Raw genomic sequence first — 21,056 nt, forward strand, 5'->3', positions numbered from 1 at the left:
GCTAGAAATCTGCTTTTTACAGTATGTACAGAATTTATTTCAATAATGTATAGTACGCAGTCAACATTTATGGCAGTGCCTACGCAGAGATTGAACTGACACAAATATGTATTTCTCCTTGTGACCACAGGAAAGGGTCACTTATCTATGGTAACATTAATGTTGAGCTGCTGATATCTCATCCCTACTGGAGACCATATGAATAATAGATAATTCACTATACAGTAGTGCTTTTAAGCAAACCATTTAGGATCAAAAGTAGCATAATCTTGTTGTAGAAACAACGGATTATCATATAATAATAATAGTAAAATTAATCCAAGCTGAATAGGGTGGTGCAACTGGTTCTTAACATTGCTCTTGTCTGTATTAATTTTACTTCTTCAGAACTTGTTTGTGACCTTTAGTCACCTATATTTGTGATTACATTTTTTTTTGTAGTTTCAAACTATATGACTTTATTGTGAAAACGAGTGCCCTTCCATGCAAACACTACCTGCATATGCTATTTCTTAAATCTCTGCACACAAATATCTCGGCTACTTAGAGCCTTTGCAGGGTGGCAGATGATACTCCAGCCTTCTCAAGCCAGATTGTGGATGGAGGAGTATAACTGCGGAGCAATAGCTTAAATTTGATGTGAACTCGTCTATCTTGGCTGCGTACAAAGTGCCTCCTTTTTCTTAAGATGCATGCGCAGCCTGGGAGATTCAGCACATCCACACACCCCTGAGCTGTATACACAGCCTGAGAGACTCAAAGCAGCCACATAGGGGCCCTGGAATCATTTTGGCTGGTCTATGTATGACCAGCATACCATTAAGAAGCACCATCTGATGACAAGTACTTTATGTATTTCAAAGACACTCAATCTGATAACTTGTAAGTATAGCAGAGCTCTGACAGTGTGTGAAATAAAATTACAGATGCCATCCTGCTGACAGGTCAACTCTAGAAACAAATGGAACAGGAGTTTCAGATACAATAAAATGATTAATGCACTTAATCTTATAAATAGGAATTTATTTGAAAACCTCAGTACATGGCTGTTGTCCCATTTACAGAGGCTTACATATTTGGTATTGTTGGCTTAAACTCATGAGCTTTCAGTTATACTTTTGTAACAGTATATTATGTTACTTATCCTATGTTGCCAAACACATGGTTTAAATAAAACAGGTATCATGCATTTCAATGACAAGCCATGGAAATATGCACACCTCTAATACTCCAAAGATTAAATAAATCATTTAAAAGATATGCCATGCCTTGACTTTTCCAAAGGAAATCAATTATTATATGATTAGAATCATAATTTAACTTAGTGTACTTTTTAATTCTTTTTATATTTGAAATAGAAAAAAAGTCTGCCCTTTTATAAAAAAGTCTGCCCTTTTATAGTCGTTGTACCTAGAACCTGGGAGAGGGTAGGAGCTTGACGATGTCATCACCCCAGGGTTGTGTTGAAGTCATTAAGCATCAGGACCACAATGAAGTCAATAAGCCTCTCCTTTTCCAGGCAAAACACAAAACACTGTGTTTTAAAGTGCTCTAGCTCCTTGGGGTTGGTATGCTAGCGGTCAGGAGACAGACAGTTGAAAATCCTGGCAAGGGTCGGTACATAGTCTAATCCTGGACCTAACCTACCCTAACCCTCCCTTTTAGGGGACATGTTTATATGCTCCATTTCTATTCAAGTAAGTGTGTAAATGCCGACTGGTGTGTGGATACTCTGCTCCTCTATATTTGTGAGACAAATTTACTAGATATACATTTCTCTTATGTGCTTTTTTCATAAGGGGAGGATTAAATATTTATTGTAATACACTATGTATGGTCTTTTTGTTTTTTTTGTAAGATATATACATTGCGTTGTCATCACATACAGTATGTAGATATGTGTGAACACAACCAACAGCATTGAAAGGGTGTCATTTACGGATTTGAAATGCAGCTGCAGCAGTGAGATGCGCTGTTATTTTTAATTTATAATGTTTAAATAATCCCTATTCATAGAATCTGATTGTTTGCTGTTCTGGAAAGGTGGATTAATGAAGAAGCAAGACACAACAAATTATTTCTTGTTAGTAATTAGAGAATAAAATACCTTTTGCATTTTAATTAATTTTTTTTACAATTTCAGAATGTAGATTGGTTTTAAGTTACAAGTATATTATAAGCAGATATGAAAAATATAGACTTTTGCAGTCAAACAACAAAAATGGAAAACAAATATATATTTCCGAAGTGATCCCAAATTTAAAATTAGTATGGATAATCTTTAAACATCAAGGAATAAACATAATTTTTTGAAAATTGTCTCAGCATTTGTATAAAAAAGCAAAATAATAAAATATAGACTGCATTATGATTTGGGCCCAGAGAAATGTAAATTTTTATTTCAGTGCTTTAACCTCTATGGATTCACTGCAGTCATAACATAAAATGTTTAATACAGTACTGTGCAATGTCATTTGCTATAGAAGTTATACTGGTTAATTTGGTTAATGAGATTTCCTTAGTTTCCACATGTTTGCCAAAATTAAAATACACCGCATTCTTCAGTGTACAGAGCATATTATTTGTATAAAAAAAAAGGAAAATTAAAATATTGTACTATCACCAACGTGTGTGTAAAACATTAGATCTAATACATTCACAGTAACAAACTCAAATAAGATGGAGTCTTAAATCAATCTACAATTCAGAAATCCTTTGAAAATGTTCCTTCTGATTGTGGGATTTTGCGAATTACCTATTTGTAATTTATTTCTTGAGACATTACCTACTTCATCAGACAAAATGGGGCAATTTGATTTTCGTCAATGTGCTTCTAAACAACAATATCAGGCTGCGTGCATGAATGTTTAGTATGGTAATCAATCTTAGCTTGCTTTCTTACACATCTCTATGTTGTGTAAGGAAAAATGAGCAAAGTTACTGACCACATTCCATGCAATTGAATAATCCCTGATAAATTTTAGCTAATTAATGAAAAAAGTATTTTAATTTTAACATGGACATTACAATACATACATTAGTTAAATAGACAAAAATGATCTAAATGAAAAATAACATTGTCTGTAGCAGAAATAATTTTAATACAGTAGCAAAAAAAACTCCTGTGTGTTTAGATAGAGTTCATTCAGCGGTCCCTGCCTGTTTTGCTTTTCTCTCTCAAGCTTCTGGGCTAGGGTAGAAACCACTGGCAATACACGAATCTACAAATGGCTTTGGTTTTCTTATGAAAGTAAATTTCAGCTTGGTAAGCAAGTTAGCAGAAACTATGAATTCGTTGGTCAGGTTTAAAAATGTGGTGAATAGAATAAATAAATTGATCAGTAGATGGTCAGAAATGTGTGAATCAAATGGAATTAGTTGATGAAATGCTATACTGAAGTTAATGTTACAGTTGATACAGTATACCCAGTGTTACAATACTCAAAGCTACAGTGGAAAGTTCCTGTACAGCAGCTATTACAGAGCAAAAGTCCTATTTATTCTATAGAGAAGGCTATTCTGGGCATATTAATATTTATAGAAAACACATTGTTTAATAAACCATCCTGTCAGAATGCAGCGAACTGCAATAGAGTGGCCAATAGATAATTGACCCTCACATTTTGTCCCTAATACCTATTTCAATAGAGAATTGGAGCATGTGGTGTGGCATGGGAGGAAGGTCTTCTCTGCATGTGAAGGCTTAGTAAAGACTGCAGTACACAAAAATAACCCCAATATATATATCCAAACTTTGGAAGCTACAGCCAAAGAGAGAGAGATGGTATTGGAACCGGTTAAACCTTAGGATTAATACAAAACCAGCAAATGTGTTCTACTAGAGAGAATTGCGAAATTTACTATTAAGATAAAGAAAACAACTTCCATAGATACAAAATGGTTTATAAATCTATTAGTTTACAAATTTGAGTAAAATAAACAGCACATTCCAAATTTCCCTTTAATCAATTTAGATTAATAGAAATTAAAGGATTCAACTTCCAGTGTCAAAAAAGTGTCAATACTCAAAAAGGGCTCTAAATAGAGGCACCTATGACAAACCAACCTTTCAATCATATTTCTCCTTAAAGATTGACTCACTGCATTAAGAAAAGAGCCCACACTGGCTTCTGGTTCCGGCTCGGCTGATGTGAGGCGGCTCTCACATAAGCTCCAGTGCTGACCCCCTGTTTTACCCTGCTAGGGTCCCCCCTGGCCCACCCTACTGACCTGCCAACCCTCCACACTTCGGCGGCTGTGTGACTTTTCAGTCACCCGCTCCACGGGTGACTTTTCAGTCACCCGCTCCACGAGCCATCCCGCCTGCTGCGCCCGGACCCTGACTGCCAGCTATACGGGGGAACATCTCCTCCTCATCTCCTCTCCAGCGCTTGTTGCCACGGGAATGCCAGCGCTGCCAGCCCTGCTGTCTCATATACACAGCTCCGGGATATAATCTCCCTTACCCGTCGGGCTGCATCGGGGGGCTGACATCACCAACTTAGGCTCCACGGGCCGAGACACCTGGGCTCTGTCTGATCCTTCTCAGGGATCTTGTTCTCCACCAACCTCCTGGCTGCTTGCCCCCTGCCTCCACTTATAGCTTCAGGAATGGGACCATGGCAGTGAGATGTGCTGTGGGCTCTACAGCTGACAGCAGCCAAATCATAAATAGTGCCATTCTGCACCCTGTGGTCCCACTGGTTGTGACGTACTTCGCAAGGCAAACTCTTATAACTGGCTTCTGGTGGGCTGGGAGATATCTCCATTATTTGTTGCCCCTACTTTTGCCCCCTATCATTGGGGTAAACTCCATGCTTCCCCATAAGCTTTTGGCTATACTTAGTAACATATCAGGGCAGGATTTACTATTGCTATATTGTGCTTCCGTCTCCCTCTATGGACAAATACTTATCGGGCACAATGCCTGGAAAACATCCCCGATCGGATTGCTCTGCATCCCATAAAATGGCCGTGGGGACGCCTGCGGACGTGGACAATCCTTCTATCAGCCTCCCTCAATTGGTGTTGCCTTCTACTGCTTCTTCGATTCAACAACCCCCCGCAACCACCACTCCGGCAAATCATTCCACGCCCCCTTCCTCACTTACATATGCTGATGTTGTACAAGCTGTGAGGGAAACAGTGCAGCCTCTGCTAAAGGAACAAGCTGCACTTCATGCTGCTGCACTCCAATAAGCAGTCACGGACATTAAGAGCCAATGCAAACAACTGGCCAAAAGAGTCTTGGTGGCGGAAAATACTGCTGGGGGAAATTTTCAAGCCATTTCCTCCCTACAAGACCTCACTGCGCAGCTGAAACAATCTGACACACAAGTATGGGCTAAATTAGACGACTAGGTAAATAGATCCCGCAGGAATATTTTGCGGATTGTGGGATTACCAGAATCCTTTAAAAAGCCGGCCCTATACCATTTTTTGAAGCAGACCCTTCCTGAACTACTTGATATCCAAGATGCGTGTTCTGACCTTGTAATTGAATGGTCCCATCGGACAGGACAGATGCGTGACTCTTCTTCTGGGCCCAGGGTTGTTTTGTTCAGATGCCTGAATTTTATCCACAAGGAAACTATCTGGTCCACTTCTAGAAGGGAGAGAGATCTCATGTGGAACGGCAACAAACTTCTTATTTTTCAGGATTATTCCCCTGAACTGATGCGACTCCGTAACACATTCACCCCGGTGTGTTCTCAACTGGTCCAAGATGGGAGGAAATTTCCCCTGCTTTATCCGGCCCGTCTAAGAATCTTCAATGACACGACCTTCAAAGATTTTACTTCAGCTGAAGATGCAGCGGCTTATGTGAGAGAGCAGTCGCACCCTTCGGCGGAAGCTGACACTTGAGGTTATTCCATTGCGTTTGTAGGATGTCCTTGGGAACTGTCTACTATGTTCATACACCTCTTCTGGAATCAATATATATAGACTTTTTTCAGCCTTATTGTTACTATATTGCTGATGTCACTGTTAGATCATTCATTGCAGTGGTGATTTATCAGTTTTCCATTTGCCTTTTTGTCTCTACCCTTTCCTTATTTGGTTATTTTGCTGTACTCTCTCTCTTTATTCCCACTAAATCTTTTACTGTGTGCCTTGCTTTCTTTTCAAACCCATGATAATATTGCTACACCTTCCTTATATTCTTGTTCATTATTGATGTGGCAGTACTGCCTTTTTTGATTATCTGTGTTAGGGTCGTCGGTTAAGTTTTCATCCTCTGTTCTTTAAATGGGGCAGTTTTGGCTGGGAGCTTCGCCTTCCTGACAAACTTGCACCATGTTTTATCTCAATTACGTGAATTGTGAAGTTATTTTTCTTCCAGTTGTTGTTGGAGTACTACTTGTACTTCTTCTTTTTCTTCTTCTTTCCCCCTTCCCCGTCCCACTTTCCCGTTGTTTCTCAATGATACTGTTTGCGGAGTCTGTCATCTGTTTATTAATTGTTCTTTATAATGTATGGCATCGATTAAGGTGGGCTATTGGAATGTGGGAGGTATCCACTCCCCAATCAAATGTAAGAAACTACTCCTCTATTTAAACAAGCTACATTTAATACTATTACAAGAGACACACTTAACACTCTCAGAAACACTAAAATTAGCTACCCTGGGATGGACAGTTCTTGCAACTGCCCTCTATTCTTTCAAAGCCTAGGTGCAGGCAAAAGCCATAAGTTTGCCTTGGGTCATACCCTAAACGTTTGTACTTTGGCTGGTGGCAGTGATTTTGTGTGAAATAAACACACGCGCTCAGGTATCCAGTAAAGGTGTTACGTGGCAGGGATTCGCAGATTGGCGTATCTGGGGAATCGCAGTGCCTAGGATCGTAACAAACTGAATCGCCGTGCCTAGGATCGTGACAAATCCAAAAATATACTAGTAGGTTAATTGGCTTCCAACAAAAATGAACCCTAGCGTGAATGTGTCTGTGTGTACATGTGATAGGGAATATAGATTGTAAGCTCCACTGGGGCAGGGACTGATGTGAATGGGCAAATATTCTCTGTACAGCGCTGCGGAATATGTGTGCGCTATATAAATAACTGGTAATAAATAAATACATAATAAATAAAGCCAGGGGGGTTGCTTTGTTGGCTAAAAAATGACTCCCTATAGAAATATCTCATACTGACATTGACCCTGAAGGTAGATATGTATTGGTTACTCTCTCCCTCTTTAACTCTCAATATACTTTTTGTAACATCTATGCCCCTAATTGTCATCAGGCTACATTTTTCCGCATGATACTATGCAAACTGACCCCTTTTATGTCCAGTTATTTACTTTTAGGGGACGACTTTAATGTGATTTCCTCTCCATTTATTGATTCTAATTTGTCTGCAGTTTGAAGACCTCCCCCTAAGATTGGCATCCCTTTTCTATCACAAGAATTAATGCTAACTGATGCCTGGAGAGCTCTTCACCCTATTGATAGGGACTTCACATGTTTATCTGCTGCTCATGAATCACTCTCGCAAATTGATTATATTTTTATCTGACCCTCTCTTTTCTAATATAATTGATGCTAACATTGAGCCAATGTTTATTTCTGACCATTCTCTTATCTGGGTATCCTTTTCTTCTTCTTTAGATATGGGCTCCTATAAACTGTGGCACTTCCCTTATTATTTCGCTTCTTCCTTGGGCTTCCGCAGCAAGCTTGATGCGTATTGGGAGGAGTTCAGACTTGATAATCTCTCCACTTTGGAGTCGGAGTCTATTCTCTTTTGGCAAACATCTAAGGCTGTGATTAGGGGTCGTATAATTCAATACGTCTCACAGACTAAAAAAGAACGTGCTTCCGAGTATAAACTTCTCCAGTCTCAATTAACAGCAGCCTACCAAATCTATAAGACCTCCCCAACTCCGGGTAACAAATCTAGTTTTGTTTTAGCGAAGCACAAATCTGATGGCCTCCTTGCTTCTATGGGTGATAAACATTCTTTTTAGAAAGACCATAGGTTTTATAAGTTCGTTAACAAAACTGGCTGACTACTCTCCAACTTAGTGAAATCCTCCACACCCTCATCTCTCATACACTCTATCCAGCTTCCTGATAACACTTATGCCTTCACTGGTAAAGATATTGCCTCCATATTTCAAAATTTCTATACCGATATTTATACCCAACCACCCAGAGATACTTCTGGTGAACTTTCTTTCTGGGAATCTATTGATGTTCCTTCCATACCTACTGACTCTCATCCCACTATATGTGTACCATTCACACCTCAGGAAATTGAGGCCGCCATCAAACAGCTAAAACCCATGAAGTCTCCTAGTCCAGATGGATTCTCGAGAGAGTATTATAAAATGCTACTCTCAAGACTCGTAGACCCATTAGTATTAGTTTTTAACGCCCTACTTACTGCTCCTTCTATGCCTTAATATTTTAATGACACTATTATCCGCCTGCTGCCTAAGCCAGGCAGGAACCCCCGCTTACCTGACTCTTACAGGCCAATATCTCTACTCAATGTAAACTATAAATTATTCACTAAACTTCTGGTAGATAGGATTTAATTTCTGATACCGGGGGGGATTCATTCAGATCAGACAGGCTTTGTGGTCGGTAGACATTCCTCGGCTAACATCCGCAAGGTTATTGCAGCTTCCCATTGGATGAACTCCTCTTTAGATACTACAGCCTCCTTTTTATTATCACTCAACGCTGAGAAAGCGTTCGATTTGGTTTCCTGGGAACACTTATTCACTAACCTTAATAAATTTAATTTTCCTTGTCAATTAATCTCTCTTATACGTACACTATATATGAATTCCCATTCTCGAATTATATGTAATGGATACTTGTCAGCCCCTATACTTCTAAGCAGAGGCACCAGACAGGGTTGCCCCCTTTCCCCCTTTTATTTGCATTAGCCATTGAACCATTAGCGATTGCTCTCCGCATCCTTCCTGATTTTCACGGCATACATGTCGCTCATCATTCCCTCAAATTGGCGTTATTTGCGGATGACATGATGTTGCTTTCTGACCCTCTCGTCTCCATCCTAGCCATTCTACACTCCATTAATTCTTTTGGCCTCTTCTCAGGTTTTAAAATCAATTATGACAAGTCTGAGCTCCTCCCATTATCCTCTTCTGCATCTGCTCTTCTCACTTCTTCTCCCTCCTCTCCTGTCCTGTCTATATTCAAGCACAATAAGTCCAGGTTAAAATATTTGGGCATATATATATTTTGCCCTCTTTGTCCAATATTTATGCTCTTAATTTCACTCCTGTTTTACAGGCCATTGCAGCGCAATTAGAAACCTGGACAACTCTACCCATGTCCCTTATGGGGTGAATTGCTCCCCATAAGGGACATGGGTAGAGATGTCCAGTATTATTTTCCCCAAACTTTCCTATCTTATCCAGATGCTACCATATGCTTTGACGAAACCAGACATCAGACACTGTGAGAAACTTTTTACCAAATTTCTATGGTCAGGCAAGAAACCTCGTGTGGCCCTGTCCAAACTTAAACTTCGCAAAAGTGCGGGTGGCCTGGCTATGCCTGATATATCTGATTTCACCAAGGCTGTAGCATTTAGGTATATTTTTGACTGGTTTCTTTCTCGCTCTACCTATTCTAACTTTACTTTGGAACAAACTCTCTGCGCTCCATATGATCTTCGTGCTCTCCAACATACCCCTAAATCTGCTCTTCCTATGTCTATTCGCACTAACCCTCTCTTTTGGGATACCTATTTAGCATGGTGGTCTGTAAACAAATCACTTAGGAGAAATCCGGCTCATTCCAAATGTATCCCCTTTTGTGGTAACCCCTGTTTCCCAGCGGCTTTAGACAATGTGAGGTTCTTTCATTGGCGACATAAAGGCATTGCACTAATCAAGGACGTGTTTGATCCTGGGGGTGTACTATTGTCCTTTTCTGACTTAAATAACAAATTTCAGATCCCGCGTTCAGATTTTTTTATGTACTTGCAGTTACGACATTGGGGGAGATTCAAATGTTTGAAAAGTCGGTTGGGTGTCTGTTTTTTCCTGTCTATTAGATAGGAAAAACAGACTCCCAACTGACTTTTCAAACATTTGAATCTCCCCCATTATGTCCTCTCTTTACCCCCACCATATGATCCGGCCCTTGGCGCTGACCGTCTTATGCAAACTGTTGCTTTAGTCTCACTTTCCCCTTACAGAAACCTCTTATTTATATTGGGACATCCTCTCTGGATTTGAATCAAAGCTTTGGGCATCGACTGTTAAGACCTGGGAGATGGATTACTTCTCCCCTATATCACACAAACTACTGAAAGATAATTTCTCTGCTATTCTCAAAGCGCTCCACTTGACACAGCTTCAGGAGACACATATTAAATTCAAACATAGAGCCTACATCACACCTGGCCAACGTAAACATATGGTTTCTTCTGAATCTGGTCATTGTCTAAAGTGTGGAATTCCCAATGCTCTATTCTTACACTGTTTCTGGAACTGCCCCAAGATAAAAAAAATTCTGATACAAAGTCTTATGGTTTATTAACTCAACATTTCATCTTAAACTAAAGTTGAATTGCAAGGCAATGCTTGGATTGATTTTCTCGGATTGGGATATCCCATCACAATGCAAACATATTATCCCATTACTATATATCATTCTGACCTTGGGGAAAAAGTTGATCCTTACTAATTGGATTGTCAAATCTCCCCCTAGGCTTGATACTGTCTGTTCACGCCTTATTTATACTTTATATTTAGACCGCCAATCCACTCTCCCCAATGTTGAATGTAATGTTATATATGCTTCTATAAAAAATGGGGCCCATTTATAGAATCTTTGGATTCTTCCCAACAACAACATGTGCTGTCTCTATTTGATTCGACAACATGGTTCTTACTATGTCGCATCACCTCCGACCTTTAAATATGTTTGTTCTTTATGTTACCGATTATTAGTCTGACCTGATATGTAAATTCTTTTCTGATATTTGATACTCACCTTGTTGCATACCTAGCATAAGAATGTTTATCTATGATCTTTGCCGGCACAGTCTCCGTACCCTCTGTCCCTCCCTCTTCTCCCCCCCCATCCTCAGTTCAGCCCCCCTTATTCTTTCTTTATCTTTCCTCTCTAACTTTTTTTCTTTATTTTTATTTGCTATATGTGCATGTGCATTTTCTTACTTGATTGTAGGATTCTAAAGAACTATTTTGAAAACTGCATTGTTATATTGTTGGCGAAGGACTTCATATTATGCTTGTCTTGCCTTTTGACATGTCAGATTGTCCTCTTGCTCCAGTTCGTAGGAAATGCACAAATGTATGTATGTTTCTTTCTTTATCACTTTATAAAAACTCAAATATACTTTAAAAAAAGAAGAAGAAGAGAGCCTGCACTAATGATTTTGTATCAGTAGATCAGACACCATTTTCAGTAGACCTGCGGAGGAAAAATCTCCTCAGAGAAAATATATGTATAGCTTCCCCACTAAACAGACATTACACAGAAGATGAGTAAATACCAAAAAGATTTTTTTACTATATAAACCAATATCTAAACGTATTTTAACCTTTCTAATATCCAGTAAAACAAACTGAAATATCACTTTTAGAGAAAGGTTTGTCATACTTTATGAACGCTAAACCTAATAAATGTGAAATGTTTATAGAGCTTAATAAATTTGTTTGTAATATCACACTTAAAACATGCAAAAAAGGAGAATGCCATTTTGAAGAATTTTAACAATAATTTTAACAATAATTAATCCACCGTCAGTGATAAATAGATTATGTGTAAAACACACTTCTACTTATGACCCACAAAAAAAATAGGATTTATGCAAAGTTGAATAGATCTAACAAAAAATGTGGTTAATCAATAGTTTAAAGCATTAAATGGGGTACTGGTAAAGTCTTTTTATCTATAAGGATCACTCTTTTCTTTTAAAGATAATAATGTGTTTTACAAACAATATATTGATTATAATATACTAATATGGGAAGTGATCCTGATAAAATTTCTGAAGCTACATTAATGATAACAATTTTAATGTTAAATTAACACATGCTGAATAAGCAACAAATTGAGTTTGTAGATCTAGTTTTGCGTTCTGATGACTTTTCTATAGTAACCTCTAAAACTCATAAATAAAGTACATAGTGACAGTTATTTATACTACAAGAGCAGTCATAAAAATGTATAACATTTTCTAATATCCCATACTCACAGTTATGTAAGGTGAAGAGAAACTGTACAGATCCCACTATTTGTGAAGTACAACTTTCTACACATTGTAAAATATTTTTGCTATTACACAGCATTACGAAAAACTAAAAAAGTGGAAAGATAAGATCTACTTGTCTTATAATAATAAATCCAAATAGATATAATCCATCCTTTTCATTGCCTGGTTCAGCAATCAAGAACAGCACATTTAAGATAGTTAATACATTCTGGCATATTTTAAAAATTGATACAACTCCTTATAAAATTTTACCTCCAAAGACAGCTTTTGTTTCTAGTAAAAAAAAAATAATAATAATAATTTTGCCCCTAGCCTTCTGACTACCGAAAAAAAATCAAACCTTGTTTCTTTAACACTGCAATTTTCCATACAGGGTGGGTGTTGTGATATGTGCCAGTAGACTAGTAACAAAAAGACCAGTTTTATAGATTTGAAAAAATGTTATTTACTTTTCTGAGTGCACATGAATGTTAAAGTATGATAGGAACACAAAGATGCATTTTAAATTACATATGCAGGAATATGTACGCAGTATACAAAATAAAGCAGATAACCACTCCTTGTATAAGCACTTATTTGAAGTACATAATTCTAATCCAGAACATTTTAGTTTCAAGGCCATTGAACTTGTTAAATTCGGACCCAGAGGGGGTGCTTTAGACAGATTACCTTCACAAAGATAAATGTATTGGACCTTGAATACCCTTTTATCTTTGAATTAAATCGTAGTTTTGAAATTAAAACCTTCCTGTGACTTTATGTAATTTTGCATTTATATACAAATACTTGTGTATGTATCTGTATTAATATATGTTACAAAATACATATGTAATGTTTTTTATCTACATAATTTTAATTACTTTATCTTTATTTTTTTCAATTAATATGCCCCCCTTTACAAAGTTATTTTTACCATAGTAATGTGGCTGTCTTATTTTATTATTCTAAGCTGCTATTTTGCAATATATCCAGGCTTATTATTACTTTCCATATGCATTTCTTCAATTGAAATATATCGTAATATGTTTTTAATCTGCCTTTCGGACCTACCCAAAATGACTATGGCACATATACACACATTACAGTCTGTTCTCTGGATTTCACAAAGATGGCTGCGGTGCATGCGCAGTACATGGCTTCATTAACTAGTCGCTGTTTTATAAATTTTTTGTGTTCTTATGTTTTAATGATGCAGTTTGCTGCACTATACCAGCAATGCTAGGTATAAGAAATATAATTGTATATTATATAAGCATTATAAACACTATTTAGATAGACATGTTATGATGTCATATATCCAGGTTTTTTCACACACATGGCCATGTTTAGGTCATTATGTTTCTGTTACTGTGGCTTTGTAAACCTCTCGTTTATGTGGTTAACATCTTCCTGATGAAGTACTTCTGAAACAAAAAGTGTTGAGATTGCTGTATTCCTTCCCACCCATCTAAGCATTTATAATTCTCATTGCGTGTCAGAATAAATCTTTTAAAAGTTACTACACTATATTTACATCTTTTTTGGGGCCACACAGAATTTCAAGAATGTGCTGGTGAAACAACTGAAGAAACAGAGCTTTGGGCAAAACCTCTTCTTCATCTCTGGCAGACCAAGGTGCATAGTTTTACTGCTGAAAGAGAGTATAATGATTTGGTCTCAAAAGTCAAACCATATTGTGCCATTTGCAGTGTCTTTTTGCCCTACTACAAGGTAAGCTCTATATGAATGTTTAAAAATAAGACCTTTTCAGTTAATATACAATATAACTGCAACTCATTTAAATGCTAAAACTACTAAAAAGATGAAAATATAAGTGCTTTTACCTTCTAAATAGTTAACTGTGGTATTGGTCTACTAGATGACTTTTTTTATAATGGGTGCAATGTGCACATGGACCTCATAAAATGCTGGAGCCTACTGCACCGTGCAGAGTAGGGGGCTCACCCGGATTCTGCACACATGCTCCCTCCTCTGTTAAAACACCCCTGGGGAGGGGGCAGCCAGAATGTCAGCAATAATTAATTAACATTGCTTATTGCTCCATATAGCGGCATTAAGGAATAGTTTTCGGGGGCTATATGTTTACCTGAAGTTGCGAGACACAGATAAGAGCTTGTCCCAGCGATGACTAAGGAGTAGAGAAGGCCCTTGTGCTATCAGTTTAATTTTGAGTACAGACCCAATTGCACATAGAATTAACATGCTTCCTATACAGGAACAAATAGCTCCATGTATATCGTGTCTGACTGCAATATGAGAGGTGCTGGGTTCAAGTATCTGGCATGACTGCTGAGAAACGTGTGATTTAAGATAAAAGAAAATGTGACTGAATGACGAGGTGCTGTCAAGTGAGATACAAAAATGTTGGTTTCCGAATACCTTTTCTTGGAGTGTTCTGAAAGATTATATATATATATGTATAATGTTTGTGCTAGCCAGAACCAAGGTCTGTGCTTACTGAAGAGCCTTGCGCTCTGGGTGGCCTCAACAGTCGCACACCCCTCGTTACAGCCCTTGATATGGGATAAGTAGGTGAAGGGTATACTGATCATTGTAGTGCCATGTTGGAGGATCCAGGGGTGCCTCCTGGAGAGTTAGCGCTCAATTTAGAAATATATAAATGTATGTAGCATAAGAAAATACATAAGTGTATGACCCAAAGTGGTGCTATTATGTGAAAGTGGCTCAATAAGTAAGGCAACAAGTCCTGTCGTATGTAAAGTTCCTTATTTCATTCTAATTTCACACCAGGCCAGAGCATGTAGACCGCTGCTTTCCCTCACGGCTATTAGACTGCACCTTATATCAGTCATTCTGTCCCAACATCAGTTGTAAGATAGTGGGGCTGGTGGAAATATGGTCGAACATTGTGCGATCAGAATTTTACATCTAAAGGGCACATCAGCTAAAATTCATTGCTAACTTGTTGAGGAAACAATGGAAACACTGATTATCACGGAAGAGTTAAAATTTGTGTTATGAATGGATCTAGAAAATAACAATGAACAATTAGTACAGTAGTTTAATAATAATGGGATGGAGAAGTTGGGATGGGTGAGTGGTAGTAAAATGCACCTTCAGTGGTGGTGGAGCATTGGAATGGATTTTTTTCAACTAAAGAATAAGCCTGTTCTGGCACTTTAATTTTACATCCATCTTTTTAAAAAACAAAAACAAAATAAACTTCCTCCTTCAGTTTTAACAAAAGCCAAAACTTGTACAAATGTCCCGTACGTAACATACAGAAGAAGCATTGATGGTAAATGGTGAAGGCAGACATAACTTAGGGGCAGTACAGATGGTGTAATGGTTAGCATTACTGCCTCACAGCACTGAGGTCATGGATTCGATTCTCACCATGGCTCTACCTGTGCGGAGTTTGCATATTCTCCCCGCACTTGCGTGGGTTTCCTCCGGGTACTCCGGTTTCCTCCCACAATCCAAAAATACACTAGTAGGTCAATTGGATCCCAACACAAATTAACCCTAGTATGAATGTGTGATCGTGTACATGTGGTAGGAAATATAGATTGTAAGCTCCACTTATGGATGTGAATGGAAAATAGTTTCTGTAAAGTGCTGCGGAATGTGTGCGCGCTATATAAATAACTGGTAATAAATAAATAACAGTATGTGCCACTGGAAACAGTAAAGATTGGATGTATGGGAAGGACTGCTATGACTTATTAGTTGGTGGGGTGAAAGAACACTGTAAAATGTCTAAATGTGAGAAGGATCATGGACTTTGCAGTTTTGGTAGTGATGTGCGGCAGAGACGCAGTGATACTGTAGGATGCCTTACAAATGGTGGGCTCCATGGGCATCCATGATACTGCCATTACTTTATGTCATGACCTAAAAAGGACTGCTTCTATGAACAACTGAGTGTGCATCTATTGCCGTAGGCAAATAAGCAGTTACAGTACTAGTGCTTATACAGTATAATGAAAACATCAAAGTCCTTTTTCGGTCTTGGCCACAAAGTAATCATTTCAAGCCGCGTCCCTGGATGCCCCTGTTTATTCACAGTATAAGACATGCTACAGTATCACTGTGTCTCTTCCGCATTTCACTACCGAAACTGCAATGACTGTGAGCATATCATACTGTACAGTATATCGCAGTATGTAACGCGTATTTTTTAATCTTTCCCCATAGGTCCACTATATGAGTAAACTGGTATACATTTTTACTATGCCTACATTTGTAAATATGTAAATATGTATATTTGTTATTCTCTTACTTTGTTTACCCCGCTTTGTATTTTACGGTGCATGGAAATTTGTGGTGCCTTATAAATAGAGGCTATTAGTAATCATTTTTTAGGGTAGATTTTATAAATATTTATTCTGTATTGTCGTGTTTACCGTCATACTGTTTGTTTTGAACACTAAAGAGGTTTACCTGTTCTTTAATTCTGCACCACACCTGTAACATGATATGTTATAAATTGTAATATTACTCTTCCACTCTTGGAGCAAATGATAGCATTAGTACTTACTGAAAATGCCTTCTGACCATTCTATGGTTGTCAGCTTCTCTTACATTCGATATGTATTTTTTTTTTTTTCTTTTTGTTTCTTTTAGTCTGAAACTTATAATAATGATGTTCAGTCTTATTGGGAATCTGTATCAAGCGGTATTCCCACATTGGAACAAAAAACAAAGCCCCTTGTCCCAGAAATGTGCTTCATATACAGTGAAGATAACACTGAGTACTCGCCCACAAAAACCTTTATTGATGATGATGGAAGAAGTCCACTTATTGCCTGCACAAGATGTTGTGTGCAAGTTCATGCAAGTAAGTGGATATTCAGTCTTCAGTAATTATAAATCACATATACTTACATACTGTAACTGTTGGAAGATTCCCAAGCATAAATATGTCATAGTTGTGCTTCTTAACCCCTTCACTGCTGAAATATCAGTTATATGCTATACCCACACAAATTAGATTTTTTTTCTTTAGTGTAGGGTATTACAGGGATGGCTTAAGAGAGGAGGTGGTCCACGAGCAGTCTTCACATGGCCCCCCTCTTTTGCAGGCTTAGGTGCCCAGTAGACTCTCACACCAGAGACTATTGCACATGTGTAGTTCTGCAGAAACATTGGGCTCACACAATGTTCCCTGTAATTACTGCGCATGTGCAGATCTTTTGAAAAATGTCAGCAGTGCCTTTTTCCTATGGTGCCAGGGGCTCATATGCATTGCATGTCCTGCACCCATTATAGATATGTCTATGGAGTGACAACAACTACTAAGGGAACACATTGTTTCAGTTATGGTACCACCTGAGTGTAGTTGCCAGAAAGGAAGAGTAATACTAGTAATTTATTGAAGTCAGGGTAGGGGAGATGAGATCTTCTACAGTCCCTGGAATTCATAAAAATGTCTGCAATGCAGTGGTTATCTCTAGTTATCCCACATGATCACCAGGCACTTCTCAGAGGTCACTTCAAGCAGGGAATCCCTTATTTCAAATGAGTCTACCATTGAGTTTGTGGGGGCAAAGATGTTGTAGGTAGATAACTTTGTATACTCTTCCATACTTCCTGGATTGTAAAAATATATGCAGTGTTGTGCTTAGACGTGTCAGGGATTAATGTGTCATCAGGTCTAATTGTGATGATGTTATTAATTTGAGCCACCTGTCAGATACAAGCAACAGTAACTAGGAATGGGATAGCCATAGAAAACATTGGTACTTACCAATATTTTAATATTGGGCACAAAACATTGTTTAGTCTTAAACATTGGTTCCATAATATTCATGGTTTCCAGTGCTTACTGGTGTGCCCACTTGTTTGAAGTAAGGTGCAAGCTATCTATTTAAATATGTATTAATTTAAACACATTTATATTTTTAACTCTTATTGACTGTAGAACCCGAAGACATGTTATACAGTAGTAGTCCTGATGGACTCGATTTTCATATTCCAGAGATTTTAATTAATTATTATTCTCCATTTATTATTTATAAAATTTTTAGTATCCATGTTTTGTGAATGTTTGTGTCTCTTGTGTGCTTAATGTGTTGTTCCACTGCTGGAGATTATTACTGAAATAGCTTGTGGAATGGTACAGCTTTACACCAATAACAGCACTAATCAAGTAGAACCTCCTCCCGCCAACCAGCCATCGGCTATTATGCTACCGGCGGAAGTAGTTCACCACTGGAAAAATGCCATCACCGGAATCTGGAAGTCTAACGCCACTGTAGGAGGATAAACCAACCGCAATAGGAAGTTGGCGGTCAGGAAACTAATAGTGAATTACTTTTTGCCAGCCATACAGGATCCGCTAGCTGGGTTCGGGAGTGACCCACCAACCAGAACTGGAAATGGGAGCCTACTAGCCACAACCAAAAGTGACCCACCAACCAGAACAGGAAGTGGGAACCCACCAACCGGATGTGGGGACCCACGATGAGCGGGGTATGTAAGAGGCATGAAGATGAGGAAAGGCACTCTCAATTGTTCCTTAGGAAGCCCTGTCACAGGGTGAAACGTTGAACACAGAGGTACCACATCTGCAGGCAGACCCCATATCTTCGTATTTCTCCAGAAAACTAGTTTATCATTTAGGAGAGGTAAAAAGCTGATATAACCACCCTTATAAGTGAAAGAGAGACTGCTACATTGAAGGAAACCTGGGTAGAGGATAGCACCTAAAGGTGCACCTCCCCCCCCTGCTTTTGGATGCAGTGCATGTACTTTGATACCATCGCATATAACATTTATGAACATTTTCAGTTATCACAACTATGAAGATACTCAAGTACTTGACCACTTGAGAAATTGTCAATAGGTGCAGGAAGTAAACTGCTCCAAATAGCTTGTGATCCTGCACTTATGATATACTGTATGTGTCCGTTTATGTTGATGTCTTATGTTGTTGTTTTTATGTAGTAAACTGGTATTAGGATTATTTATTTATATGTACTGGTACTTTTGATATGATATTTTTTTTAATCCTATTTATGTATATTATTTGCTCTAAGGGCATTTGTACCCTACATATATATATATATATATATATATATATATATATATATAAAAATCTTTTTTTTTTTTTTTTTTACTCATTGGGTTGTGTTATATATGTAATTCCTCTGGAAGTCCCCACCTTTTGTATCACCAGATAGAATCGCTCCAGCTATCGTATGTACTAGTACTACTACTGGGGCACAGGGAGTCTCAGAGCAAGTGCTCAACCCACTCAAGCGTCTCCTGTGCCATGTGTCTGGCTAAAGATCCCCAATAGTGAGTGCGGGAAGGCCGGCCATTGCAGCCAAACAAAGCATACCTAAATCTAAACAAAACTAAAACTATGAATGTGAGAAAATATTGGAACCTCACCATAGCAAAACATCAAACATTGTATGCAAAAAAACCAACAACAAAAAAAGCGTTTTCTATGAACCATCATTCAATTCCCATCTTTATCATTAAATATAAGGAGGGACTCTTTGTTAAATCCCCCTTCCCCATTACACCCCTACAGGGCTAAGCACATATCCCACTTACTATTTTTCTGAGGTTCTTGGAGTGCTGTGTACCTTGCTGCACTTAAGAGAGACACTTGTGATTTGCTCTTGCCATTGCATGTTCAGTTTTAGCAGGCATTCAGTTTCTTATAATAATGATCCTGCAGAAAATTATTTCATGCCTTAACCTGCTCTCGTGTATAGCCCAGGTAACCTTGTGATTGCGCGACTAATATACTGTATATACATATGACATTAATTGTAGATGATGTATTATATAATTCAGAACAAAATATGCAGGGAATCTGCTTTTGAATTAAACCCACAAATATATACCAGCTTTTACCTTGCATAAAATAAAGAATTCAGTAATATGACATACATTTTACTTGCCATTATTTTTTTTCTCAATGTGCTATCTCAGGGGCGAAAACCTTTGAGACTAAAGACTTGATATTTGCCTCAAATGTCAAGGACACTCTGTCTTGGTTATTTTCCCTTTAAGCCTGTCGTGTTTTTTTGCGCCATACACCGCTGAGTTTCTTGAAGATTCCGAGACCAAAAGGGGCAGAATTCATTAATTAACTGAGTTCTCTCATTACAGGTTGTTATGGTGTTCCTTCCCATGAAATTCATGATGGATGGATGTGTTCTCGATGCAGAATTGGAGTTTGGACAGCAGTAAGTTGCATCATTTATTTTTAGACTTTAAGCATGACAGACTAGCATGAGAGAAGCAATATTCAACAGCCAGGAACTGACTACAAACCTGCTATTATTAAAAAGAGAAATGGTCTTGTTTCTAAAACAACCAAATAACTACTCTAATCAATGACTGTTTACCACAAAATAAGCTGCATCCATCTGATATACACTAGTTTATTGAAGATCATTTTACACATACATTAAATCTAGAACCATAGCACAACTATTAATTGTGCTTAATTCATGAATGTCAAATATGTGTGCAGTACTCTGGGCTACATGTTGCCATATTTTTTTTTATATACAAATTTGCTAAAGCATTGCTGCTTTTCCTTACATTTAAGATTGTGCACAGTTTTATGATGGATGGGTATGTTGACTTCTGGTTTTGGATGTATTCTTTGCCACCTGTTCTGTTAACCTTTTTCTAACATGTCTTATGTAAAATGTTACCTGAACTGCATATTGTTTAACCACGTAACTGGCATGGTCAGATCACATGTGCCTGCACCGCCCCACTGTGTCCCCCAGATTTTAACAATGAGATCTGTTCTGCAGATGTGCGTAATAAATATATATATAATACACATATACACTGTGTGTGTGTATATATATATATATATATAATATAATTCC

General features: G+C 38.0%; 1 protein-coding gene across 1 annotated transcript in view; it reads left to right on the plus strand.

Moving 5' to 3' along the window:
* Nucleotides 1-21,056, plus strand: part of KDM4C (lysine demethylase 4C) — a 961,089-nt gene that overhangs the window by 688,458 nt on the left and 251,575 nt on the right. Inside the window, exons 13-15 of the mRNA XM_063913998.1 lie at nucleotides 13,763-13,938; nucleotides 16,816-17,029; nucleotides 20,320-20,396. Coding sequence (XP_063770068.1) covers nucleotides 13,763-13,938; nucleotides 16,816-17,029; nucleotides 20,320-20,396 — 467 coding nt within the window. The remainder of the gene's footprint in view (nucleotides 1-13,762; nucleotides 13,939-16,815; nucleotides 17,030-20,319; nucleotides 20,397-21,056) is intronic.

This window comes from Pseudophryne corroboree, chromosome 1 (assembly GCF_028390025.1).
Source record: "Pseudophryne corroboree isolate aPseCor3 chromosome 1, aPseCor3.hap2, whole genome shotgun sequence".
NCBI classification, from domain to species: Eukaryota; Metazoa; Chordata; class Amphibia; order Anura; family Myobatrachidae; genus Pseudophryne; species Pseudophryne corroboree.